This window comes from Ceratotherium simum, chromosome 22, assembly GCF_057802395.1.
Source record: "Ceratotherium simum simum isolate JZ-2026a chromosome 22, ASM5780239v1, whole genome shotgun sequence".
In the NCBI taxonomy this organism is placed as follows: domain Eukaryota; kingdom Metazoa; phylum Chordata; class Mammalia; order Perissodactyla; family Rhinocerotidae; genus Ceratotherium; species Ceratotherium simum.
Window position 1 is genome coordinate 38,019,779 of NC_141921.1, and position 27,394 is coordinate 38,047,172.

General features: G+C 54.3%; 1 protein-coding gene across 2 annotated transcripts; it reads left to right on the plus strand.

Annotated features, from left to right (window-relative positions):
* The first annotated feature begins 1,726 nt into the window (after positions 1 to 1,726).
* RCC2 (regulator of chromosome condensation 2) lies at positions 1,727 to 27,158 on the plus strand. 2 transcript variants are annotated; one of them, XM_087446721.1, is made up of 13 exons: positions 1,727 to 1,896; positions 2,922 to 3,210; positions 8,669 to 8,762; positions 11,996 to 12,139; positions 14,864 to 14,995; positions 15,700 to 15,788; positions 17,150 to 17,264; positions 19,171 to 19,337; positions 20,546 to 20,726; positions 21,029 to 21,134; positions 22,054 to 22,126; positions 23,903 to 23,980; positions 24,752 to 27,158. In XM_087446721.1, exons 2-13 carry the CDS (start codon positions 2,929 to 2,931, stop codon positions 24,854 to 24,856), a joined length of 1,566 nt encoding a protein of 521 aa, XP_087302847.1. In that variant the 5' UTR covers positions 1,727 to 1,896; positions 2,922 to 2,928; the 3' UTR covers positions 24,857 to 27,158. The 2 variants fall into 2 exon arrangements, with proteins under 2 accessions (XP_087302847.1, XP_087302848.1); XM_087446722.1 differs by lacking the exon at positions 1,727 to 1,896 and adding an exon at positions 2,236 to 2,374.
* Positions 27,159 to 27,394: the final 236 nt, after the last annotated feature.

The window sequence follows — 27,394 nt, forward strand, 5'->3', positions numbered from 1 at the left end:
TTGTGTCAGTATGCCCAAGAATAAAGGAAGCAGATAAAAATCTTAGGTAGGAGACCAAGTGATATTGAGTTCGTAACATAAGAGGGGAGACCAGTAGCTCACTTCCCTCCCAGGATGAGCCAGCAAGATCTTCTAGCAAACAATCCATCCTTGCTGTGGCTTACTAGGCTCCACAGGAGCTGGTCCTTGCCCACTTCCTCAGCTCTAGCCATCTTACTCTTCTCACCCAGGGGCACAGGACACTTTTCCTCCCAGAAGCCATATCTCTCAAGATTCCTGGAATTCTGCGTGTACTGTTCCCTCCACCTGCCCTGGGATAGTCTTCTTACCCCTGTTCATCTGCCTAGTCTTATCCATCTGTACGTCACTCAGCTTAACTTTCCACTGGGATGCCTTCCCTGACCCCGAATAGGATGAATTCCCTTGCCATAATGGTCCAACATAGGTATCGCTTTGCAACGCTTATGTAGGGGAGGAAAAAGCTGTCCTGCACCGTCTTAGGGTTCCTGGCTGGGTCTGAAAATTATACGGGCAAAGACAGATTAACAGGAGCAAAGCATACAAATGAATTTTAATATAAGTTTTACGTGACATGGGAGGCTTCATGAGGAAATGTAGACCCACAGAGACAGACCTGTGTATCTTTCTGCTAGGTTTGATGAGAAGTGGATAGTCCTGGAGGACCAGGATAGGTTAAGGGGCATAAGGTCAGTGTAGTAGACCAGGGAAAATTAGCAAAGCTTGTTTATTAGGATTCTTCTTGGTGACCCTTTGTCTTTGGAGATGGGGATGTTCCTTTCCTCATGGTCGGGGGGCGGGGGGGGGGGGTCGCAGGCGCACCTCTCACCTGAGGGTTTTAAGGCCTGTTTTAGGGAAGAAGGGGTGGGGGGCACGTGTCAGAGTGGCCGTCCTGCTTCTGCCGTTTTCTCAAAACTCCTTTAGCTTAAAATATTCAATATGGCAAGGTGCCGTATTTTGGGGTAGTGTGCCCTGACTCCATCACTTATGACATTTGCAATGACTTGTTTGATTATCTCTCTCCCCTTAGACTGTGCATTCCACTAGGGCAGAAATCGTGTTCTCTAGCTTTGTACCCCCAGCACCTAGAACTGGGTGTGTTGCATGGACTGGGGACCCAGTAAGTATATCTCCAAAAATGAAAAATTCCCAGCAAAACTAGCTTCCAGTGCATCCTTGGCCGCCCAATTAATGACTAATACAGCAAATCTTTATACAACCCTACCATATAAACAGCACCTTGCTGCACACTGGGGACACATCCGTAGGCAAAGAGAATACAGCTTCTCTCTGCACAGGAGAAAATTATTCAAATCGTATTCCTCTTTCATTCCAATCACTCAATTAGGGCACGTCCCTTGTTGGCGGATGCGTGAGCAAAGTCGGTCTTTTCCAGCGAGTGTCCTCAGGTGACCTGTCTAGACGTGCCCGGGAAAAACAATCTCACATTCTCCTAAATCCCTAAGAAATCTCTGTCGCGCAGGACTCGCTTCGTAGAAGGCCCAAGGCGCGCGGCGCGGCCTGCGACATGCGGGGGACCGGGTTAGCAAGGCTGGCGGCGTGGCGCCGGGCGCAGCCTCGTGGGGGGCCCCTGCCGCCCGGCGGAGCGGGCCGCCGCGGGGTCCGCCGGCCGGCAGGGGGCGGGCGCGCCCCGGGCCTCGCGCCGCCCGCCCCGCCGCGCGCTCGCTTGCCGCCCGGCCGCACATGTGTTTCTGTTTTGTGTTGTAGCATTTGTTCTGGAAGCTCGTATTTACATTTTAAGTGTATCTGGTGAGTGGGCTGGAGCCCTCGTCTGGGCCGGGAAAGAAAAAAAGCCCTGCGGTTCGTCTTTTAGTTGCTCGTCTTCCTTTTTCTCCGGTTTCTCATCACTCCAACCAGGTAGGGGCTGAAAATCAAAATCGACAATGATCAGTTTGCGGGGTTTGGGAAAGTTGCTTTTTTTTTTCCTTTTTTTTTTTTTTTTTGGAGGAAAAGGTAAAAAAAAAAAACCTAGGGAAGGGGGGTTGGGGGACTGAATGAATAAAAAGGGGAAGGAAGGCGGATCCACGTGGTTTAATCGGAGACAGACAGAGATCCTATTGTTCAAAATCAATAAAAAAAAAAAAAAAAAAGCAGACAGGCGAAAGCGCAGGGACGCCGGGGGAAAGTAGCGGCGGAGCAGGGCACTTTGCGGCCGGCATCGGAGGGACCGCCGGGCCGCACGTTCGGGGAGGGGCCCAGAGAGAGTTGGGCACCATTAAAGTTTTTATTTTTCGCGTCTGTGCGAGCAGGTGTTTGGGGTCAGGGGCCGGCTTTATTGCCCCTTCCCCCGGCCCGGGGCAGTCCACCCGAGGGATTCGGCTAATTAGAGCCCGAGGTCGGAATCCCCAGGCTGGGGCGGAATTGGGGGCTCGTAGGGAATTGCATTTGAGTGGGCTTGGGGAGGGGGGCGCGGAGACGAAAGCAGCAGGTGGGGCGGCCGGGGAGGGGAGAGCTCCTCCACCACCCGGGGTGCCGAAGGGGGATCTTGGAAGTGTCCCGAAGCCTTCTCCCATTAAAACCTGGGGGCTCGGAGGGTCCTTTCTCTTCCCCTTTACTTTTTTGGGGACCAGGCTGCAATTGTGATGCGATGTAGGCAAACCCAACTTGGGGATGGGCCGGGGGGGGGGTCTCCATTTTTTTCCCTTCCCTAGGCGGATGGCAGTCGGGGACCCGGGCTCCCGTGCGGGATTCCCCGGAGGCGGCGCCCCGGGGCCCGGGAGGGGCGCGATTTCCTCCCGGCTCGTCCCCTCTCCGCCCACCCCGCGGCCGCCACTTTGGGGAGGGCAGGGGAGGAAGTGGAGGCCGGTGGCTCGGCTGGCTCCCCTCCCCCCGCGCAGTTTATAACCCGTCCATTGTGCGCCGCTGCCCCGTGTCTCCTCCAGCGCGACCATGCCCAGGAAGAAGGCGGCGGCGGCGGCCTGGGAGGAGCCGAGCTCGGGCAACGGCACGGCCCGCGCCGGGCCCAGGAAGCGCGGCGGCCCGGCCGGCAGGAAGCGCGAGCGGCCCGAGCGCTGCAGCAGCAGCAGCGGCGGCGGCAGCAGCGGCGACGAGGACGGCCTGGAGCTCGACGGGGCCCCCGGCGGGGGCAAGCGCGCGGCGCGGCCGGCGGCCGGCAAGGCGGGCGGCGCGGCCGTGGTCATCACCGAGCCCGAGCACACCAAGGAGCGCGTGGTGAGTGCGGGCCGGGGGCGCGGGCCGCGGCTGAATCATCGCCGCCGCCGCCGCACAACAAAAGGGCGCGGGGCTCGGGGCGCGCGCGGGCCGGGGCCGGAGCGGGAGCGGGCCGCGGCCTACCCGACCCCGCCACCCGCGCGGCCGTTGGGGCGCGCGCCCCGGGCCCCGCCGGGAGGGGCGGCCGGAGCCCGCCCGCGCGAGGGTCATGGCCCCGCCCCCGGCGCCGCGCGAGCCGACTTCTCCGCCTCCTCCCCTCCCCTCCCGCCCCGGGAAGGAGACTTGTGCAAGTTGTCTCGGGCCGGAGGAGGCGACGCGCGCGCCGGGCGCGCGGTGCGGCACCGCGTGCCCTCGGCCGCCCCCGGTCCCCTGCGGCCGCCGGTCGCCCGGTCGCCGCGGGGAGGGGGCCGCCGGCGCGCAGCGGGGAGCGGCGATTTGCGCCGGGGCTTTGAGGTTCCCGCCGCCTCGGCTCCGGCGCTCCGGGGGGGCGGGGCCTGGCGCCCGCCGCGCATGCCCCGTGCGGCCCTGCGCCGTCTCGCGCCGCCGGGGAGGCGGGGGCGGCCGGCGCCGGGGCGAGGGCGAGGGCGCATGCTCGGAGAGACCTCCCCCTGGAGGTCGCGCAGCCCCCGGCTGAGAGGTGCCGGGGCTTTGTTCTCCGCTTGTGGTCCGAGGGGGAGGGTGCTCGGTGCGCGATCTGTGGACCCCCCCCCAGGGAAGAAGCATCTCCGGGGGCCGAGTGGGCCTGAATTGGCTCGTTGGAGTTGGGCCTTAAGACCTCAATGAAGATCGTGACCCACTTAGGTGCTCGCAAAACCCTGCAGAGCCGGAGGGCTTTCCCTGGGGTCTGCGATCCCCAAAACCTACAAGTTTAGTGTGGGATGTGTGTCACCAGATTCTCATCATCCCAAAAGAGGAAGAACTTCCACGCAGGGTCTAGAGTCTGATCCTCTGGAGAGGTCCTTTCCCCTCCCCGCTGGGTGTGTAAGGGTTAACAGGACCAGAGCGCTTTCCCCTAGGGGCGCGCAGGCAAGATTTAAAAGGTTAAAAATGATGCATTTCTTCGTCCACTTTATAGATGAGGAAACTGGGGCACGGAGTTTGAGGGCCCAGCTGCAGATCACACGGGCTCAGGTTTTTCCTGATGTCATCCTTAATGCCTCTGCATTGCTGTGAAAGTGCATTCTCCCTGCCCTCCCAGTGAAGGGTCAGCGTGTTAAGTGGTGGAGGACCCTGAAGCGAAGAGCCTGTGTCAGTGGAGTGTCTTACCTTGGGTCCGGGCCCAGGCCAGTGCCAGGGAAATGGCCACAGTACTGAGAAGTGGGAGCACAGGAACTGTCATCCTTTAAGACATCTAATTCTCTGTGCGAGACTCCAGGCATTTGCCCCCCCAGTCACTGTTAGGAGAGATCTGAAAGGAAAGGCCAGGCAGGCTCTGCCTCTGCTGTGGTCTCGCTTGAGTTGAGTTTCCAGTCAACCTGTTAGAGCAGTGAGTTTTGTGTCAGGAAGTAGAAGATTCTTACCCAGTGCTGAGATGCACCCAAGAAGGTAGTCACGGAGAGAGTTTGCGCCAAGGGACCCCAGGCTCTCCACCAGCACTGCGTGCAGCTGGCTTGTCTGATGGAAGTGGCCTTTTTCTTAGTCTTACTGGGAGGTTCCATTGCTCCCTGTGAGTAGGCACAGCAGTCCATTGCAGTTTACATTTGTTTTATATTTACAACTCGCTTATCTTTTAAATTTCTGAGACATATATATGTACATATACAGACATCCCTTCCCCTGCCCCCTTAGAAAACAAGAGGGCCTGTTAAGCAGTTTCTTTTGGCCTGGTCAGCACCCCATCCTCGGCTTGGCGCGGGAGACTGAGGGTTCAACAGATGATGCTCTTTTATGCCTCCTGGAAGGTGCACACCGCAAGTTTGAAGTTTGTATTAGCATCTGTTGAGTTTGGTCCAGTGTCAAGGCTGGGCCCATGCTGCCCCACTGCCTTCTCACAGGCCTAGCTGGGCACTGCCCCTCGTCCTAGGTGGGCCTCTGGCCCAGTATCCCTGGCCCCAGGTTCCTGGGCTCCAAGAGAGGCGCAAGGTCTCCACCTGTTCAGCAGCTCTGGGGTGCCTGTCTGCTGCCACAGGCTGACAGCAGTCCCCAGCTTGTTTTAGAAAAAGGCTTTTTACTGAGAAGTTTGCAAGCCTCGCCGCTGTTTGGGGTTGCTTCAAGGAGGTTTGTGCGAGAGCAGCTGCCCAGAGTTGTCTGAAAGCACGTTGCCTTTATTTACCTCAAATCTGCAGGTACTGGGCTTGTGAAAGATCAACCCCAGATACTTGTGTGGTTGAGGGGCAAAGTGGCCTTCAATAAAAGACGTGTATTTCTGTAAAATATTCTTATGGTTTCAGTCCCGGAAAACGCTCTCTCCAGGGACCTCGGGTTTGTGTGTAGTTATGTTGGATGAGCATTTTATGGTTCTCTGGGGTTGCTGCAGCCCGAATTCCCGGTGAAGTTCATAACCCTGTGGGTAAAGCAGGCAGCCTTGGCTGAATCCTGGAAAATAGGTGAGTGTTGCGAGCTGTCCACGTTTTGCCACTTGTTCAGTGTTAGGTTGCTAAGATTTGGGGACCCTGAGACATCTCTCCCATCTGAAAGGACCAAATAAATACGACTGAAAACGGAGCTTGCAGTCTGTTTGTGTTGATAGCCCACGAGGGAGTCTGTTTTCGCTGGCGTTTCTCTGACGGGTCTTCCCTCTGCCGAGAGCAGCAGCTTTCTAAATGGATATATGTTAAAGGTTGACTCGCGGCCTCATAAACATGCTCCTTACCCTTGAGCAATAATTCAAAAATCGCTTTGGACCAGAAAGCCCATTTTGTTGATGAAAGACGCTCAGTGCGTTTTTCTGCTGTGGCCGTTCCCCTCGGCCCGGCGTCCGCGACCGCGTTGTCACGAGGCAGCAGGTGAAATGAGGTTCAGTCACAGCTCCTCCAGCGCTTCTGCCACGTGGCCGTCGGACACACTCAGCGTCGCAGACACGGAGTTCATCCGAACACAGTCAGCCCGTCAGTGAAGGTGGGTCACACCACAGAGGGTCCCGTGACCTCTGGCGCTCAGCCCTGGCAGCCATCACTGGAGGCCTGGGTGGAGCCAGCAGGCACTGGGGTCTCTCCCACCCGACGGCAGTTCAGCTCTGTGACGCGGGGACGTGGGCTGTGATTTAAGCGTGTTAGGAGTTCTATTCCTTATTTCAGTTTTTTATTTTATATTGGATGGAGGGAAGAATTTAGTTATAGAGAAATAAGAGTATACAGCAAACAATTATGTAGATAATAGCACTGAAATTCAGTCGGTTTTCTCCATCTAAAGTGTGAGGGAATAGAGCCCAGGACAGACAAACCTGAATAAGATAACGGTTAACGCATTCCTAGGAATCAGACCACGGACACCTTGTATCAGAAAGGTTGGGTTTTTGTGTAAATGCTTAGCTGGCTTGATGGGCCAGTACCCACAAGCCCTTGACCACTCGTGCAGATGCTGACATCTTCAGGTCACAGGGGAAACCCTGCGTCTGCCTAGGGCGGTTGCAGCAAGCTCTGGCAGTCTGGCGGGGCTGCAGGTCCTGCGGGGGCCAGCAGCCCTGGCGAATGTCGCTGTCGTGAATGCGTCTCGTGTGGAGTGGTGTAGCTGTCTCAACGGTGAGCCCTCTGCCTGCCTGGGGGACAGGAGGGGGTCTGCCAGGACAGGGGTGCTGCCTGGCCCGAGGTTGCAGGCATTCCAGGGTCCTTTTCCCACCCTTTGGCCTGGCAGTTCATCTCAAGGTGCCTTAGTTCCTCCCTGAGTCTCTGCTGCCCCCTCCATGCAGACCCGAGGAACAGTGGAGAGCAAGTCATTGACGTGCGCAGAGACCCAGGGCCGCTCCTTCCACGGGGAACTCGACAGAACCCACTGACTGCTGTTCGTCTTCTGCAGTAGACCTGTAGAAAGTTCCAGCCAGGCCTGCCAGTTAAACAAAGAAAGGGAGATAACCAGGGGAAACTAGGCTCCCTTTCAAGTAACCTGAGTCTGTGGGTGCTACAGGATAGGGCTCCCCTCTGATTAAGGTCATTCTCTAAATAATTGAAATGTGGCAAAGCCAGTCTCTGGCGGTTTGGTTTCCCCTCTGCATGCTGACTGCGAGATGTGTCCTGGAGATGGACCGTCTTCCTCCAGCCACGTAGATGTGGCTGAGCAGGTGAGCGTGACGGGCCCTACTCAGCAGGCATGTCACTGATGGCAGATTTGGGTCTTGCAGAGTTTCCTAAGAAATGGACTCATGCATCGGGAAGATGCGTTCATCCTAAAGATGCATGCCCCGCCAGGACATCCACCACGTGGAGGTTAGAATGCCTGGATCTGGAGCTGTTGGGCCTTTTTTTCTTCCAAGAACAATTCCTTAAACAGAAGGAAACCTCTTCTTTTCCTTGTAATGTCCTGGGATGATGATGTAAAGGATGGAAGCAGAACGGGAAGATACTGCTTCCCTTGCCCAACTGGAACTGAGAGGATGGTTCAGAATTGCATCTGACTAATAATCTACGTTGAAATGTATACTTGGGCATTTCAGAAATAAAGCAAAGTGCTGAGACTGTTTTATGAGTGCCACCCAGATTTGGCCAGTGGCCCTGTTAGGTGGCACGTATTCCCATTGCCCATCTGAGAGTGTGTGGCCCTAATGATGTTCTGTGTTGAGAGACCAAGGATGAGGAGTGATGAGTCCTGGCTGGGAACCACAGCCTCTCCCTTGCACAGCCCGGCCCGGCCTCAGGGAGTTCCCTAGTTCCCCTCGCTGCTGATCCCCTGGCTCTGGGGTCAGCGGAGGATGAGCCCATCGAAGGCTGCCCGGGTCAGATCTGCCCACCCCCACCAAAGCCTCATGCTCCTGTGTCGTCCTCCCTGCAATGGAGAGGTTGAACTCAGTGCTCTGAAGTTTCCCCGCAGACAGGTTCTGGGAACAGTGGGCAGCACTCGGAGGAAGGATGGGCGTAGTTACCGTGCAGAGATGACTCGGGCTCCTGAGGTTTCAGGTCCATGGGGGGAGCACCACACTTGCGGTGGAAAGATGTGGACTTGGCCCCAAGGACAGCTGGGGCCCCCTGTGACACGCAGGCCTCCTGCGGTACCTGTGTAAGGCAGTTTGCAGAGTGCAGGGGCGGATGTCATTTGGCTTACTTTATAGTGTTTTGCAAAAGAAATTTTAAAGAGAAGTCAAAGGATAAAAATGAGCCTGGGCATAACAGATGAGCTGCTGGGGGCAGGTTTGGGAGGCGAGCTGACAAGCTGGTGATTCCGTCAGGCTTCTGTCTGCCGGGCGAGCCGCCGGCCGAAAGCGCGGTTAATGAGTCATTTTTCTTTTGTTTCTTGCTGTCATTGGACAGACTTGGAAAGCTAGAAGCAGCATCGCAAGCTAATTCGTTTTCCATCTCTCTGTCTCTAGAAACTTGAAGGGTCTAAGTGCAAAGGACAGCTTTTGATTTTTGGGGCCACCAACTGGGACTTGATTGGTCGGAAAGAAGTGCCTAAGCAACAAGGTATGAGAACAGTTCCTGGAAACGTAAGATGCTTCTGTTGGTTGAGTGCTTCCTGTGTGTGCACTCGGGGGCCAGTGTCATTCTGGTGACCGCCCGCCAGGTAGGTGTTCTCTTCATCACAGAAGTGTGCAGAAAGGCCAGGTGGCTTGCCGGAGTTGACTCAGCGACTCTAGTGATGGAGCTGGATTTGAACCCTGCTCTTATGCGAGTCTCTCTCTTCACAATTCCACCTTTAAAAAACCAATGCCGTTAAGATGAAACAGGAAAAGTATAAATAGTAGCCTCGAAATACTGACACTTTCTTCCCATCTTCCTTCTCATGTCACTTATTTTCATTAAAAGGAAGGGGCTGGTCCTGTGGGATGTCGGAATGTCCTAGACATTTGTCACATATCAGATGTCAGACTGTTAGACATTTCGGAAGAGTCCACAGTTCTTTGTAAGCTGCCAAATCGTGCAGGAAGTGGATTGACAGAGCAAGTCACAGTCTGGGGTGGGGGAAGCCGAGAGGTCCTAGGAAGTAAGTTTTTGTCCCCATGGCCGTTAGAAAATCGGTGTCTTTGCTCAGGAGAATCCTGGCCCATCCAAGAGAAGTGAGGCTGGCACGTCGCCACGTTTTATGGCGTCTTGATTTCATTTGGAAAGATTCCCAAAGTACTTTCCAACACTGCCCAGCGAACAAATATTTGCACACTGACACTCCTAGCGCCTCAAGGCGGGAGGTGGGGATCATCTTATTCCGTGAAAACAGCAGGCGTTTCAGCAGCACTCGGGGTCCAGCTGAGTTAGAAGGGGGTCCGAGCCATTTTCTTCCTGTTGTGGAAAGTGCCCACATCAGGGCCTGACCAGGACACCCCCCACCCCCACCCCGTGTGTGGCGACACACCAGCCCCCCGTGCGTTGCGTTGTTTCTCAGAGCTGCTCTCCAAGTGAGTGGCCCACTCGCCGTTAAGCGCTCAGGCCCAGAGAGGGGAGGTAGGTTCCCGAGGAGAGCCAGTGGCGGAGCCTGGGTTGCCTCCTTCTGGTGCGGGATGGGGTGGAGCTGCTCAGGCCGACCTGCCACAGCTGCCCCCCAACCTCTGAGCTGCAGCAGGTAGGGAAGCCGCCTGGTGGGTGAAAACAGCAAATTTTGCCCTAACTGGGCTCATTGTAAGAGCCTTGTCTTCCCTTCCCGCCTTCGCTCCCCCGACTTTTCTCCCTCCAAGTGAAGTTTTGTATATATTTCAAGAGTATTTGTAACTGTCTTTAGGCCCCCGTGGCCTTGCCAGTAGACACAAAGGGAGGGGAAGAGGACTTGTTTTCCCGCTGGTGCCGAACATGAGGGGAAGGACGGTTTTCCCTGCCACCCTCGTCCTTCCAGTCTCTTCCATCCTTCAAGTGTGCCTCCCCTCAGAGGGCCGGGGGAGCCCATGGATGCACGTTTTGTAAAATCAAGGTAATAGCGATTCACGCTCCATCTCCCAGTAGGACCGGGCCCCGGGAATTGATGGCCGCCAGCCTGGCCGAGGAGCTGGGACTGCTGCCGGGCATTTCATTTGACTGGGATCCCTGTGACAGGCTTCTGTGGGAGGCCCAGGAAGCCCTCTCGCTCCGAGCTGATGGCATCCTGGGTGCTGATGTTCGTGGGGCTGCTGCAGGGAAGATGCTTGGGCAAATGAGAGCCTCTCCCCACCTGTGAGCCGGGTCTGCTTAGCCACGCCGGGTCAACCGTGGCACCGTTGACTGCCAAGGTGTCCCCTGGCGCCGTGTGGTTTCACAGAGATGATACATGTCAATCATGCCACCTTCATTTTCCCTTCATGATAAACAGACCATGACAGCCTGTGAAGGCTGTGAATTTTGGTTTGCTCTTTCCCCAGAAGATTTTTGTTTTTCTTCCACCTTTTAGTAGTGGAGGGGTGTCCTCAGGTGGAGAAGCTACAGGGTGTTGCTGAGAGACATGATCTGTAGTCCTGAATCGGTGTGGGGAGGTGGGGGCCTTTGCCCTGCTGCCTGGACAGCCCCCTGTAACTAAATGAGGACACCCATGGTGCCCTCTGCTGATGGGGCGCGGCGGCAGGCTGGGGATGGATGGACAGGGAACAATCACAGGTACTTCCCCATGGAGCATGGTGATTGATGGAGAAATCAGCCTGTTAATCAGTTCCTGCATCCAGGTCAACCTGACACAATTGATTTGGCAGTGGCTAGCATTTCATAATAGTCACCACAGGCCTAGAAACACGCTCATGTTTCTGTCCTCAAGAGCCCTAAATTGAAAATACTAAGCAAAAATTGGCCATGCCCTGTCCACTAATTGGGTGAAGTGGAGGTTTTGAAGGAGGTGCCTGTTCTTCCTCGCTCCCACGCTCCCTTTAACCTTATGGAGTGCTTGCTAAGTGCCAGGCCATATTTGTGAGGCCCTCGGACTAGAAGGAGCCCTGGCTCTCGCCCTCAGGTTGCTAGAACAGTGGGAAGGCAGGCACGGGAGTTAGTAGGGTCAGTGCTGTGATACAGGGCTCAGGGATTGACGAATTAAAAGGGGGATGGGCAGGGAGGGCTTCCCAGAGGAGGGGGTGTTTGACCTGAGGTTTGAAGAACAAGCAGGGGGCAGGCAGGGGAGGGCATGCTGGGGGAGTGAATACATGGGCAAAGGCAAGGGCTCGTGACCTGGCCGGCACAATGGGACCCCTGAGAAAGGAGGAAACCCAGCGGAGGGAGATGCAGTGAGGGAGGGCAGTCTGCTGGGGCCCCTTTGCAAAGGGCCTGATAGATGTATGGGGAGGGTGGTGGTTCTGTGGAGGATGGGACACTCAGACTCAGCTCCAGAAGGGCTTTCTGGCTGCAGGGGCCTCTGGCCGGGTCCCCTGTCAGCTTCCCTGGGTTGGCCCCCCACCCCGACAGGGCTGCAGGAGGAAGAGTACCTGGCCTTTGGCCACCTGCATGCCGGAATGCTCAGTAGTACTGCACGAGGGCCTGCGGTCCCCGTGGGTCAGGGCCAGAGACAGGTGGAGGCTCATCAGCATCCAAAGGGTCACTGACCAGGTTGGCGCCAGCTCTGGGGGCAGTTGGTTGGAGCTGCACACTTTCTTGGGGCAGCTTCCCGATGCCAGGCTGGTGTGGCACCGCAGGGAGCCCCTGCGATTATACATAGGGGCGTGGACCCTTTGTGGCTGATGACATTTGTGGGGTGCTCTTCCCTTCCCCAGCACTGCTGGACGGGTGTTTGATTTGCATTCTTGTTCTCTTTGCAGCTGCTTACCGCAACCTGGGTCAGAACTTGTGGGGGCCCCACAGGTACGGGTGCCTGGCGGGGGTCCGGGTGCGGACAGTGGTTTCGGGCTCGTGTGCTGCCCACAGCCTCCTCATCACCACAGAAGGGAAGCTGTGGAGCTGGGGTAAGTGCCAAGCTCCTACGCCACGCTCCCCCCGCGGGGCGACTTCCTTCTTCTGTCCGCCCAGAAGGAGGCCTGCGCCTTTATTTGCAGCCCCCATCTCCTCTCTTCCCAGTTCTCAGCAAGTCTCGCCTGTACACCACAAATACATCACCTTCCTCCTCTTTTCTGCTGTTTTTTTGTGTGTACGTAGCCCCCTCATTCTTTGAATTCTCTTTTTTAAGCAACCTTTTCCTGAACCTTCTGACTGAATTTGGATCTTCCCGATATCAAGGTGCCTAGAATTGAATTCCTATTTTAGGCATGTTGTCCCCCCAGCAGACAGTCCCCCCTTCTTGCCTTGCGGCACAGTATGATGTAAGACCTCCACTCTTAGCACTTGAAATGCCACCAGCCTGTATAACGGCCACGTCGTGACAGCCCCGCGTCTCTGCAGCCCTGTTCCTCTTTCTGGGGATCACGCAGGTCTGCAGGTTTTGTAGCTTGTTCGTTGCCTGTTTGGTCTGTTTCTTATTATTTCCCCAGACAGTTGACTTTACTTTCTCTGTGTTGATGTGCTTTCCTTGCCGCTGGACTCTCTTGCCCACGTACCTGGGAGGTCTCCCTGTCCTTGCCTTTTAGCCTCCCTTCGTCCCCATGTCCTCTGCAGAGCTGTCCGTGCCTTGTGCTGTGTCCTCTCCTAGGTCCGGTAGTCCAGGTATTGACAGCCTCATTGATGCCCACGCCCTCTGGGAGCTCCTGGACTCTCCTTCCAGCTGGGTGTTTGGGCACTCGTCCCCGCCCTTTGTTTCTGGTCCTTTGGCTAGTTTTTAGTCCATATGACTGCGTTTTTATTTTGGTCTGTTTGAACCTTTTTTTTGCAATTTCATGAGCTGCTGTACCAAAGTCCAAATGTATTAACATCTGTTGTCTTCCCTGCACTCTGCTAATTTTGTAATTCTGTTGAAAATAAGCTAACAAGTGTGTCTGGCCCAGATTTCTACTTTATCATCTCTTGCTGACATGGCCACCGTGTTCGTTTTCTCCCGGTTGACAGAGAGGCGTGTCCCTCCCCTGAAGCCGCCCTTCTGCTTAGTGTTCCAACCCTGAGCACAGCAGTGGGTGTCCGAGTTCCAAACTCTGAATATCTTATTTCTGATCTCTTAACTGAATTTCACTGACGTGGTGCTTCTAAAAATGCCCCCTCTGCTGACTCGGGGGCCAGGGAATGATTCTGAAGGCTGTGGGTCTAACCTGGCCCCAGAGCAAACACATGTGTCCCCGTGAGCAGACTTCGTGCTGCAGGAGGTGACGTGCCAGTGAGGATGTCACCAGTTCACTGTTGTCATTCTCAAAGGTGGGTGCATGGTCCAGTGTCCTTAAGCATTAGTGCTACAGCAAATCGCTCACGAGGGGCTGCACCTGCCGGCCTGCGGGCCTCTTGAGTGGCCGAAAAGCCGTGCCCAGTTCTTGTGCTGTGTTTAAACTGCCTTTCACAGTGAACTTGGGCCGCTCCCGTTACAAGCGGTGTCTGCCCCTCCTGCCACAGGGCCGTAATCCGAGTCCTAGTCCCAGGGCGGTCTTCTCATGTAAATAGAGCCCCTTCACTTCCTTCTCGAGCCCTCTGCGGCCTCTTGGTGCTTCTCTTGGGGGCTCTGCGGTCCGTGTTTCTCTTGACCGAAAGTGTTTCTCTTGACCAAAAGAGTTCCTTCTTGGGAAGGGCACAAGCCAGCCCCTCCCACCCCGGGATATTGCCCTGACTTTTTGGCCCTGTAAACTCTCCAGAAATCTCAGAAAATGTTGGGTTAGAAGTGTGGTTCTTCTGTCAGCTGGAGGGACCTGTGAGTGGCCCATTGAGTGGTTCTTTCGGAACCATTGTGGCCTGTGTTGAAAACGAGGTAAGGCTTGGGGGCATCCAGCCTCCTCCTGGCCCACCCGACTCGCCGTGTCTGCCTCGGGGCTGGCGGGCTTTGCCCGGGGGCCTGTGAAGGGCAGAGGGCTCAGTGGTGGGGGTTGGCCACCTTGGCCCTTCCTGCCACCCGACTCTGCAGCCAGCACAGCTCCAGAGGGGGAGGTGGCTTGTGTTCAGAGCAGGTCTGTCCCTTTTCCATCGCCGGGGATCACGTGGCTAAGGGTCCCGTGGAGGGTGGTCTGTAGGAGGTGGGGTTGGCACTGTCCTGTGAGCATCGTTTACAGGGCAGATAGGAGGAGAAATGATGGGCAGAAACCAAATGGTCCACGGTAGGTGCCCAGAACACTGAGGTAATTAAACTCTTGAAAGGCAGCTGTCAAAAGTGGTTACTATCTTAAAATACATCTTGGAGTGAAGGGAACGAGGGAATTGTTGTCTGGCAGGTACTATGGAAAGTGAGAACTGAGTTTCCATGCGCTCGTCTGCTTGTGTGACATCCGGGTCACACCGAGCGTCTTCTGTTTCCCTTGGTAGCAGAGCTGCGGAAAGTGCTCGCTTGGGTCCCAGCTGCTGCCCCAGAAAAGAGGCTCAGAGAAGGTGAAGTAGGTGGTCTCTGGGGACGGTGCCTCATGTCCTGCCCTGTCACCCGACCCTGTTCGGGCAGGCCTCTAACACTGAGAAGAGAAGCCCGAGCTTTCTTCCACCTGGTTGTCGGCTGTCCAGTTGGGAGGCACCTTCTAGGGGTCCCAGCTTTCCTCGATTCGAGAGTCCCTGCCCGCCCGGGAGCTGCTCTGCCGCCCCCGCTCCTTCGCATTGATCTTGCTTTTGATCTGCAGGTCGAAATGAGAAGGGGCAGCTGGGACATGGTGACACCAAGAGAGTGGAAGCCCCCAGACTCATTGAAGGTCTCAGCCACGAGGTGATTGTGTCTGCAGCCTGTGGGCGGAACCACACCCTGGCCTTGACAGGTAAGGAATCGCCGTGCCTTCTTTTTTTTTTTTTTTTTTTTTTTTTTTGTGAGGAAGATCAGCCCTGAGCTAACATCCATGCTAATCCCCCTCTTTTTGCTGAGGAAGACCGGGTCTGAGCTAACATCTATTGCCAATCCTCCTCCTTTTTTTCCCCAAAGCCCCAGTAGATAGTTGTATGTCATAGTTGCACATCCTTCTAGTTGCTGTATGTGGGACGCGGCCTCAGCATGGCCGGACAAGCGGTGTGCTGGTGTGCGCACCCAGGATCCGAACCTGGGCCGCCAGTAGTGGAGTGCGTGCACTTAAACGCTAAGCCACGGGGCCGGCCCAGCCTGTGCCTTCTTAAGTCTGGCAAGAGGCCAAGTGGTCCACTGTGGCCGGTGGAGTGGAGTTGCCCCTGTGACTTTGGCCGTGATCAGAAAGATGCCCCAGGGAGGCCAGATGAGTGGCTTCTTGAGGTTGTTGAGAGCCTCGCCCTCGGGCCCCGGCTGCCCGGTGAGGAGGTGGAGGCACGGCAGTGCATTGGGTTTCTCTGCAAACTGTTTCTGCTCCGAGCTGCCTGCTCCCCCACCTTTGCACAGCTGTCTCCTGTGCGTTCTTCTGGCAAATGAGCTGTTTTTATTATGGTGCCTTTGCTTCCAAATCTAACTCAAAACCCTCAGCATTATTTTCCCTTTAGTAATATCAGTCTTTCCTTCCAGAAACGGGCTCTGTGTTTGCATTTGGAGAGAACAAGATGGGGCAGCTGGGCCTCGGCAACCAGACAGACGCAGTTCCAAGCCCCGCGCAGGTACCGCGCTCCCGCCTCTGGCTCGAGGGCCTTTGATTTCTTGTGGCCTTTTTTTGTGTTTGATTTTCTGGGGTGAGATTGTGTATTGCTCCCTGTTGTTTGAGTTAATTGATCCCTTGTAAATTGATCCCTTGTAAAAACAGTCTAGATGCTTTGAGTAGAACAGGCTTAATATGTGGTCACAGTTGAAGAACATCCTGGAAACAGTTTTTCTCTCTGACTGAAATAATTTGTTATAGAGGCCTTGTTTTAAGCCTGTTTTATTTCAAAAAAAGTGAGAAATGCTACGAATGTGATTTGTCTTTCTCTGCAAATACTTTGAGTTGTGACTGTATGAAGTCACCCTCCAGGTGCTTGGAACACAGATGGAGTCAGGTAGTCCTTTATTCTGAAGAGATTTAAGATGGAGTTGGAGTGGGGTTAAACCTAAAAAATGAACTACTAATATAAGGCAGCAGAAAGCTAATCCGTGTCTGATTAGTGGTTTAGATGATGAAGGGAGGGACTCGATTTCTTGGTCTTAAAAAGAGACAGTGGCCTAGGTTATCTGTGATTTGAAGGCTGTTTGAGGTGTTCCTGTTTGGTCCGCATTTGCTCTACAGTAGAATGTAACCGTTTCCAGAGTGAGCAGGGACCCATGGCCTAGGGCTCAGGATCCCCACATCCCGCCTCTGGGTCGTGGTTGATTCCCCACGGTGCTGTTACTTCGTTTCTGCTTCTTGTTGCGGGCTTTTCCAGACCCATCAGTGAGCAACAGTGAGTTTTTTAAGTATTAGATTTGTTTCCAAATCCCATGTTCAATTACTGAGGGCTTTTGCTGTCTTCCTTTTAACTTGCTCATTTGAACCATTTTATTTCTTATTCACACCTTCAATTAAGACTAACAAATCGAGTATCTTATAGTGGTAAAGAGAATGTAAAACAGTTCATTTTGCTGGTTGGCAGTAACGCTTATAAAAGCTTCTCTTTTTAAAGTTGGGGCTGATGGCAGGACTAGTGACAGAGGTGAGATTTGGGGTTAAGTGTCGGTTCCTTTGTCTTCTGTTGCCCGTCATGCCCACGCCAGTCAGTTGAATTCAGCCTTCGCTGGGTACCAGGATGTATGAGGCACGGTGTCGGGCATTTTGAGGGGCACGGAGACGGGGACACCATTTACTGTCTCTGAACTCGACTCTGTACTGGGAGGGTGGGGACATGAGGGTGTTTCTTTACATATATTCTAAGCTTTTGCCTTCAGAATTGTTGAGTCCGTTAAATTTCCTTTGTAACCTACTAAATCTTTCATACCAACCTGCAGAGAGAGAGACATTTTATCAATCTTTTTAAAAAAAAGTCTGAAGTCTACTGTCTTTTCTTTTCAGATAATGTACAACGGCCAGCCAATTACCAAAATGGCCTGTGGGGCTGAATTCAGCATGATAATGGACTGCAAAGGAAACCTCTATTCCTTTGGGTGCCCTGAATATGGCCAGCTGGGTATGGAAGTGTATTTCTTAAAAGCTCTGTAATCTAACTGTATATTTAGAGCCAGAAGTCAGTGTGGGGCTGCACACACGTGTTAGAAATGTGGGTAATTGATCGCAGATAATAGCCTTGATCCATTAAGAGGATCTCACATTTGGTGGAACAGCACGTAACTCACAGAGTAGGGAGCATTACAGTAACTCTCCTTAATGAAAACGTCAGGGCTGGAGTCTGACAAAAGATTCTTTTTTCTGATTTGGGAATTCGTTTATATATATAAAGAGGTTTCAAAGTTGTAAAAAAAAAAAAAAAAAGAATCAGCCACCTTTATTTAGTTTTGTATTTAAAGATTTGCCTTTTTTGAAAGTGAGAAAAGAACACAAGATGTGGGTTGTTCTGAACACCCTGGCATGGGCGGTTATCAGGGACACGCGTGAGGAGCCACTGCCTGTAGAAGTGGCTGGGCTCCCTCCCTGCTTTTCATCCCGAAACAGAATCTACTCATCTCAAAACACATCTACGTTTATCTCATTGAGTAGAAAAGAAAAATTCAGAAAGCGGTTCTCAGCAGTTCTCAGTAAGTGGAAAATGTCTCTCGATCATGATTTTACAAGGTCTCCATTTTCTTTCCTATCTGACACCAAAGTGTCTTTTTTTTTTTTTTTTTCTGGCGCCTTCCCACCATGCCAGCCCCTTCTTCCCAGTAGGAGGTGAGGAGTGGGCGCCCTCTGCTGGCTCTTTGCTGCATGCCACTCCGGATGCGCGGCAGCCCCCGTTATCTGGGTTGCTGGGTCTCCCACGTCATTAAACGCAGGCAGATGGAAGACTGTATAAATAGAACGAGAAGCATCTCACTGGCCTTAGGCATTAGGGAACAGTGACTTTGTGAAACTAAATATAACTCAAGTCCAGAGTGAATAAGAAAGAACAGCCCCTTACGCACATTCTGTGCTGGTTGCCAGGGAGTTGCTGGAGACTGTTGGAGAAACCGTTTCCATGGCCACGGGCCCTGGTGCCGGCCCTGGCCCCGGGCAGAACACCGGAAGTGTGTGGCTCCCCTGCTGCCTGTGGCTGCCCCAGATCTGCAGACAAGCAGCTCTTCGTAGGTTGATTTTCCTTCAGGGAAATGAAATGATCTTGGTAATGATAATGCTAACACTTAGCAGTTCTGCGGACCGGTCACCACTGAAGCACTTTCTACAGTCTCATTTGCTTAGTTTATACTCATTTAAAGGTAGTTTGAGAAATCAGCTTGATTTTCATCTATAGAATTGGTTAATTCTTAATTTACCAGCTTACTTTAAAACCTGTTTTCAGTCTCACTGTCCAAATCCAGAAAAGATCCTTCTAGAATGAGAACACAGATGTGACCTTAGTGTCTAGAGCTCGCCCCCATGCTCTCAGTGCATTGACTGGGTTAGGCATGGTGAATACAAGAACGTGCCGCTTAGCTTTCTATTTGAGCAACTCTAATGATACATTTAGGTTACTGGTAATTCATAAAAATGCAAGTCTGAAATTTGTGTTGAGCTTCTCTGTCCATTCTTGGCTCATCCCGGGGCCCTTTGAGGCCCCTCAAGTGGGGCACAGACCATAATTTACACACCATTCCTTTGGATCAGTAGCTTCTAATGTTTTTGACTGCAGGCCACAGTAAGAAATACATTCTACGTTGCAACCCCACCTGAGTGTAGAAATACACGTGAAGAATTTTCACAGAATAACAGCCTGATTATAGACAGTGTCCTTAAGTGTTTCTCATTCTGTTCTATTCACTTTTTAAAAATAACTAGTTTCAACCCACAAAATCGAATTCATGACCCACTAGTAAGTTGTGCCTCAGGTGGGAGATGCTGCCTTGGTGGCCAGGTTGGGCAGGCGCCCGTGCTGCGGCTGACCGCTGGCTCTGTCGCTGCAGGGCACAATTCGGACGGGAAGTTCATTGCCCGGGCGCAGCGGATAGAGTACGACTGCGAGCTGGTGCCCCGGCGAGTGGCCATCTTCATCGAGAAGACGAAAGACGGGCAGATTTTGCCCGTCCCAAACGTGGTCGTACGAGACGTGGCCTGTGGCGCCAACCACACGGTAAGGGCTGAGCGTCCCCTCCGTGGAGGGCGTCTGTGCACTCCAGTGTCCCGGCGCTTGGCCCCCACCTGAGCGCGTGCGGCCTTGCCGTCCTGGCCTCCTCGGGGCTTTGCCCGCTCAGGTGGCCCCGGGCGCAGTGCTTAGGTTAACAGCTCCCTCCACGACTTCCACAGACGGAGCTAAACAGATGGGGACCCACGTTGTGGGTTGGGATGATACAGTAAGCGTTGTTCTAGCTTTTGGCTTTTGTCTAACAGAACGTCGGGGACATCTTTCTGGGTCTCTAGGCAATATCCCCTACTAGGGGTGTGGAATCCTTTTTAATCATTCAGGTTGTTTCCTTCAAGGCTACGTGTGATAAACAGCAGTGAGATTTTTGTTTGTCCATCTTTTCATCTTACCTTCTTACAGTTATTTTGCCTGAGAATGTCTGTGAGTAAGCATGCTTCTCTTCTCTGTTGAAAGAGCACGGGGCTGGGGGTCCAGAGGCCACGCTGGCGTCCTGGGTGCAGCCGAAGGGCTGAGTGACCTTGGGCACAGCTCCCTCCTGGAATCTTCTTCCCTGTCCTGTGCACAGTGACGGACTCAGAGATTTAGTCCCTTCAAGTCTAGAAACAGGTTGGCTTTTGTCCAGTGTGGTCAGGGGAGGTTAGGTCTCGGTTAGTCCCCTTCCGTCAAATTGTTTCTCTAGGTCGTCCACTCACATGGTTCAAACAGTAGACGTCACAGGTACCGTGGAGAAAGAAGACAGATTTTAAGTTGTTAATGTCGATGTGCTTACCTCACCAGTGACCAGATGGAGGTCACCTCTGTGTGGGGGGCTAATTAAAGCAGAACCCACGGCAGGCCGGCCTTGACTCGGTTCTTCCTGTGGTTCAGTCAGTATTGTCAGAGAGTGGAGTGCATCGGCCGGCTCCCTGGAGACAGAACCCTCTTGCTTCTGATGAGGGAAAGGGAAAGACTCGTGACTTAAAGTAATAATTGAGACTGGGAAGTAGTGTCCCTGGCAGAGAAGATAGCACAGGGCCTTGAATTGTGACAGCTGCCCCTGTCGCCTCCCCATGTTGGAGGCAGGCACGAGGCATCTTCAGTGCTTTTGCCCTCTTGCCACCAGCCGCTGTGCCAGGTTCTTGGGAGCAGACACGGTCCCTCCTCTCCCCTCCTGTCAGCGGGCCTGTTCCAACCCCGAGTCTTGTCTGTCCCTGCAGCTGGTCCTGGACTCCCAGAAGCGCGTCTTCTCCTGGGGCTTCGGGGGCTACGGCCGGCTGGGCCACGCCGAGCAGAAGGATGAGATGGTCCCCCGCCTGGTGAAGCTGTTCGACTTCCCCGGGCGCGGGGCGTCCCAGATCTACGCCGGCTACACCTGCTCCTTTGCCGTCAGCGAAGTGGGTTAGTGATTTCCCTGTCTGGCCCTCGGGAGGACGGTGTCCGGAACCAAGTCGGGATTTTTCCCTCCCTGGCAGATGAGTGCTCTGGTGGGGAGCCCTGTCACCGTTGTCCTGTTCCAAGACCAGGAGCCTTGATGTCATTGACTCCCAGGTGTTTCTGAACAGAACGCTCCCTTGTCACTGGTGCCAAGCGCCTTGCACGGCAGGTCCCCACCCTCTCGCCTTTCTCCTTGATGTTGCTGAAGATGAGAATTCAGCTCTTGAGATGTCTGCTTACAGTGGGAACATGTTTGTCTTTCCCAGGTGGTCTGTTTTTCTGGGGGGCCACCAACACATCCCGTGAATCTACCATGTACCCGAAGGCCGTGCAGGACCTCTGTGGCTGGAGAATCCGGAGCCTGGCTTGTGGGTAGGTGACAGTGTCTCCTGGTGAGCAGGACGTCTGTCCCCCTCCTGGGTATGGTGGGGACACCTGGAGGTGCCTCTTCTCTTGAGAGGTCTCTGGTCTCCCTGTCCAGGCATCGGATGCACCAAATTTGAGGCCAGGAAGGCGGGTACTGTGCTGGGGCAGGAGGGGGGTTGGTAAAGCCTTGAAGAGATGGCCCGTTTCTGCCTTCTCGGAAAGGCAGTCGTTTTGTTCCTCAAAGGCTTGGTGTGTTCTGCTCACTGCAGGTTCAAAATCATATTTAGTTAGGACACTTTAGTTACTCTGACACACTGGGAGGAAGAAATTATCTTCAAGTCAGTGATTTTCAATTTATTTTGAGGACACCTGTTGAGCTCTCTAGCACTTCTTGGTGAGGAGTTCGATTGTATTAATCAACTGCCAGGTTGTGAGGGAACAGTATGGGGGGATGTGGCTTCAGTCTGCTGAAATCTCTAGGCACCCCCACCCCCCGAGTGGGTGAAGGTTGACTTCACCCTCTGGAACGAGCTTTCACTTCATCCAGATTTGGTCTCTCCTCTCTCCAGGGTGTGTGTTCACCCAAAAGTGACGTGTCCCCCCCCCGCCCCCCCATGAGCCCTAGAACCTGGGTTGGGGTGGGGCGGCAAGGTCCAGGGCGCTGTGCTTCCTGGCACTAAGGGCTCCACAGTTCGGGCCTGCATGGGACAGTCCTTGGGCTGCAGGAGAAGCCCTTTGGCCCTGTGTTGTGTTATTTGGAAATGAGAGCATCGTGGAGCTTTCAGTGGGATGTACTTGATTTTAAAACTCCGTACGTGGTACCACGCTCTTGAGCAGGTAGCCCACAGGAGGCGTCCGTAGCGGCTGGGTGGGTTACGGGGCTGGGGCTCTGGATGTGGTGGTGACAGCCTCTGCCTGTTTGCAGAAAGAGCAGCATCATCGTGGCTGCGGACGAGAGCACAATCAGCTGGGGCCCGTCGCCGACCTTCGGGGAGCTGGTAAGCCGGCCTGCACGATGAGAGGGGACCCAGTCTGGGCTCTGCTGCTGCCTCCTAAAACAGGCAAAATGAGTGTCTTTTGTCTTTCCCTGTTGCGTTAAGGTCTGCACTATTCCCTAATCCTTGGGTCACATCAGCTTTCAAAGGCGATTCTGTGCCCATCAAATAACTGGGAAGTCCTTCCTGTCTGCATGGTAAAACGAGGAAATCGGGAAGCTTCCGAGCTGATGTCCGCTTCAGTTTGTGAACCATCGTTGTGGTCACAATGGCGATAGGAGCGGGGATGGTTTCTCCTCTTCCCTCTCTCCAGGAGGGTTTAAATCAAAAGGAAGAGTGTGTCATTCTAAACCTTGTGGGCAGTGGTGAGTGTCGACTCTCCTGGTTTCCCCCGGGTCCTCGGCGCCACTGTAGCTCAGGAAGCAGCACTGGCCGTTCGCAGTGCACAGGGCCGTGTGCCGTGGGGCCAGCCTCTGAGGTCACTGGGGACCTCCTTCCCTCGTTTTCCCTAAGTCAAGTCTAAGTCTGTGTTCCTGCTTTTAACCTCAGTTATTTGAGTGATGAGAACCGCCGGCCCTCGATTTTTCTTTCATGCGTACTTGGGTCTTCTCCCACCAAATGTCTGATTCTCAGGGTCTGGTGCTTGGTGAGCCCTTCGCTTTTAATTTCTTCATCAAGAAGAACAGCTTGGCTGTGGCGCTTGTCCTGACGGCCTGCCTGTTCTAGTTGTGATTTGATTCTCAGCCTGGCTCTTTTTGTTATTTCCTGCTGAGAACGTTGTCTGTTTCCCTTCCCTCTTCTCTCTCTCTCTCGTGGGCGGGAGCTGATGGGGTTGGTGGAGAGAAGGGAGGACATGATCCCTTCAGCCATCACCAGGGCTGGGGGCTGGAGGTGCCTTTCCCTCGGTGCTCTGCACACAGTCTGGAGGCTCCAGAGGGAGCCCCTCACGTGTGGACACTCAGGGCGGCCCCCTCAGAGGTGGCCCTGTATGGAGCCTTGAAAAGAGCCTGAGAACCTGGCCCAGTTTTTATGGATTGTTCTTAGAGAAGGACAGATGCTTTTAGGCCCCGTCAGAAGTCGACTCTGAATATCAATTTTGAAACGAGAGTGGAATGAGGGGGACTCTTGGGGCAGCCTCTCGGGGCTGAGGAGTTGGCGTGGCTCTTGGAGGAACTGCTCACTGTGGGAAGGTGTGAGGTGTGCTTGGCGGCAGGTGAGGCTGGGAGGAGGCCTTCCTCACCCACCCTGCGGGCTCCTCTGTCTGAGCTGAGCTGAGGGGTCCTGTCTCCACGTCCTCACACAGGACTCCCCTAAGCAGTCCATGACCAGTCCCTTCTGACTCTGGTGTCCTGGAGTCACGAACAGTGGGTGGTGGCTACCTGGGCTCCAGAGCACAGGGCGGGTACGTCGACAGCCAGCTTCCTGTGTGACCATGTAGACCTGAAGGGCTGCATCTCCCGTTTCTTCTGTGCTCGTGATGGTGTCACCTCACCAGTGACCCTCCCTAAAAGGTACCCGTTACCACATAAGTCCCCACAGGTTACACTGCAGCGTCCCCGGCTTCCTCGGGTTAAGGACCAGTCCCTCGTTGGCAGCCCTTTTGTGGGTAAATGCTGCTGACCGCCTGGCCCTCGTGTGAGAACAGCAGGGCTCGTCACGGGCGGTCGTTATCTCTGCTCCCGGTTCGTGGGAAGCCCAGAAACGTCGCCCTCGTCCCCTGTGTGGCCTGTGCCGCGGTGACCCCAGTTCTGTGAGCGCCTCCTCTGTTTGCCTCCCCAGGGCTACGGGGACCACAAGCCCAAGTCTTCCACTGCGGCTCAAGAGGTGAAGACGCTGGACGGCGTTTTCACGGAGCAGGTGAGCGAGGGCCTCTCAGAGAGGAGCAGGAGGTGCTGGGAGCAGAGAGAGGATGCGCCGGCTCACACCTCGCTTTCCCTGCTTCTGGTCTTGGAGGCCCCTTTGAGTCTTGTCTGATAGCTCCTTAAGCAGCTTTCCTGCCGCCTTGTGCTAGAGTTTTCTGACGGGTAACGGCCACGAGCAGGAGAAAGCTGAGGCGTGCAGGCCAGCTCACTGGCCATTCTCACCCTGGCTGACACTGGCCACGGTCCCTCCACAGCGGATTGGCTCTGCGGGGGGCGCGCCGCTCGTGTCTGCCTTGCACCTTCACCCGAGATGACACACACTGGGCTGTGGGGCAGATGGCCGGCGAGGCGCCTGCTGTTACATCCACCATGCTGCCAGCCCTTGTCGCCGAGATGCAGATGGGGCTCGCGCCCTCACTCAGGGTGGCACTGTGCTCCCGAGAGGCGGAGGGAGCAGGGAGAAGGACCCTGGGTCCCCGCCAGTCCCTGCTCATGGAGCCGGTGTTGAAGCCGTGCCCAGCATCCTGCCCTTCATCTCGTCTCCCCGTGGAAGGTTTTGGTTGGGGCCTTGGTGACAGGTCACAGTGGCACTGGTGGTCTTTAGGGAGGGGTTTTTATGCACTTTTCAGGAGTCCTCCATCTTTCTCCATACTGACCCAGCCTGCCAGCCCAGCTCACCAGTGTCGGCCTCGTGCTTGTCTGCTCCAAACTCGGTGAGGGGTGGGTGCACGAGCCCTTGCACACCCAGCGCTGTTTGTTCCCTCAGGTCGCCATGGGCTACTCACACTCCTTGGTGATCGCCAGAGATGAAAGCGAGACGGAGAAAGAGAAGATCAGGAAACTGCCAGAGTATAACCCGCGCACCCTCTGACTCTCCGGAGCCCCTCCCACTCCACACCTCGCGGCAGCTGTCATTTCCACGTGCACTGGGACGGGAAGTCAAGGAGGAGTTGAGAAAAGCAAAAGTCGACCGAGGGTGCATTTTCGTTAGACTCCCTGAGGTTCCGTTTTATAAGTGATTCAACATCAACTACCTTTTCTGTATGCTTTCCAAAGTGTTTTTTTCTCTTATTGTTTAATTAAAATATTTGCTCATAGTTGACTTACCATTCCTACAAAAGAGGCAGAAACTTTGAGCAATCTAGGTTTTTTAAGTTGTTTTTTTCCCCCCTCTCCTAAGTATACTTCTCAAAACCCCCCTTTCCAGTTGTACTGAGCATTGTGATCCGAGTGGGTGCTTCCTGGAGCGGAGTCACCATTTACTCAGAAAAGCAAATCCCTTGTGGGACCTGGCAGCATCCAGACAGGTGGTCTCCTCACTGCGTGCTTTGGAAGCATCTGGGTCACTTCTTTCCTGCTTTTTGTTGTAGTCCGGCTGATGCTGGCGTGGTTCTGTTTCTCCCCTTGGCTGCTTGTAAGCCCCACCACCTTCTGGCTGCGACATTAATGGAATCTGCCGTTTCCCCCCTGGTGGGGGCTCTGGGGTCTGTGTTTAGCCATTTATATCTACTTTAGCTGTAAAACAAGTCCAAATGAAAATCAGGTGATTGTGGAACCCGTGGGGACTTGGCGGGTGGGCAGACATTGGGGCAGTGTATCTGGTTCAAGACCTGGCTTTAAGGCTCCTCCGGTGAGCCCAGGCCACCTCGCCAGCACTCACCATTAGAGATTGAGCAGCCAGCGGTGTGAGAAGTGCATTCTGCAGTCCTTGCAGGGAAGGGTCAGCCCTTATGGACCAGCCTTTGTTGCCTGTGCTTTTGTGTTTGTTCCCCCGCCGGCTGGATCCTGCTGGAAGGGCCCGGTCTGTTCTGAGATGCGGTCTCCTGTTCTGCTCACCCAGCTCTCTAGTCATGTTTGCTTGGCTGTGGTACCAAATAGGTGGGAATCCTGAAGTCCCCTTCCCCAAGTGTCAGCGCAGATGCCGCGACGCCGCCCGATCCCGGCCACGTTCCCTCTGCCCGAGCTCGTCGTCGGCGTGGCGCTGTTCTGCGTGAGTTACGAGGTGCCTTTCCCGGAACCCTCCTCTCACTTGGACCCAAAAGAGGCGACAGCTCTGGCTGGGGCTCTTGGTTTCGAGAGGGTCTGGACTGGTTTGGGTGCTTTAAAATAGATTTTTTAGTTCAGTGGTGCTTATGGGGGAGATGGGGATAGAACTTCAGTGTGAGACTTGGGTGGATGGGAAAGTTAAATATTGGTCTTTTTTATTTTTATTTTTTTGCTTTGCTGTTGTTACCACTTGTCATTGTCTTGATGTTAAAATGCCAAAAATGATCTAGTTGTTGCTTTTTTTCCCTACTCGTCCGCCCCCCCCCCCACCCCCCCAGTGGCTTCTGCCTTTGCAGGGCACATAGCAGTGTCTGTCCTGGCCGGTCCCCAGGCCTCCAGTAAGGAAGGAGATTGGCCCGCATCTTTCTAAGATTTAGTCTGACTTTTTGCTCATTGCTGCTGTCCTGTGTTGAGTCAGTAGTCCAGGGGAGAAGCTTCTGCATCTTCAGAGCTTCTGGTAAACTAACCTAATTTGTCCAGATCACCCCCAAACCACCATCTCGGACTCAAGCTTCCATGTGTGGAACCCATCGGTGTCCCTGGATGGGTCTCTTTCCTGGAATGGGGTTCAGGTGCCTGTACCCGCATAGCCTGTCTTGGGTCGTGTGGCCACCCAGAGGGGTGAGGGAGCAGTGGCCTTGGGCCTGGCCTCTGCAGGAGCTGCCCCTAGCCAAGCAGGGCTTCAGGCCTCAGTGCACTCATCTGAAACCCCCCGCCAGCCTCTTCTAGAACCCTTGTCAGCGACAGGAGCAGGAAAGGGTTGGACCTTCCGAGTGAAGACTGCCCTCGTGTCTCCCACAGTCACTCCTTTTGGCCTAGAGTTTTACGGTGAACTTCCTAATAGGGAAAATCCCTTAGAACAAGGAATTGGGGGTGAGGTTCTGCACTCCAAGAGAAGGGATAGTGGCGCGGGCTGGAGTGTGCTTTGCGCCAACCCTTTGGGCATCTGACGAGTCTTCCAGCTCAGGAAGGAGAACTTGAAGGAGGCTTAGAGTGAAGGGGAATCCAAGGAGCGGTTGTGATTTGGTCGAAGGTGCCTGGTGTAGTGCTGTAATTGTCTTATTTTTTTTTATATATATATTTCTTGGAGTAAACATTTTAAATAAATGACATCATTGTTTACTCTGTCTTGGCTTTCGTGCTTCTTTTTCGGGAGAACAGCACGCAGGGACAAGGAGCGGCTCCATGGTCTCACCTCTCTGCGGCCCAAGCAGAAGGTCCGGCACAGGGGCTCCAGGGGGCAAGGTGGGGGGTCTTTTTAGCTTCTGGGCTTAAACCATACCAGGGTTGGGTGGTGAGTGGAGCTCCCAGCTCTGTCCCTTGAAATGTCTGGCCCTGGAGACGAATCAGCGTCTCACTTGCC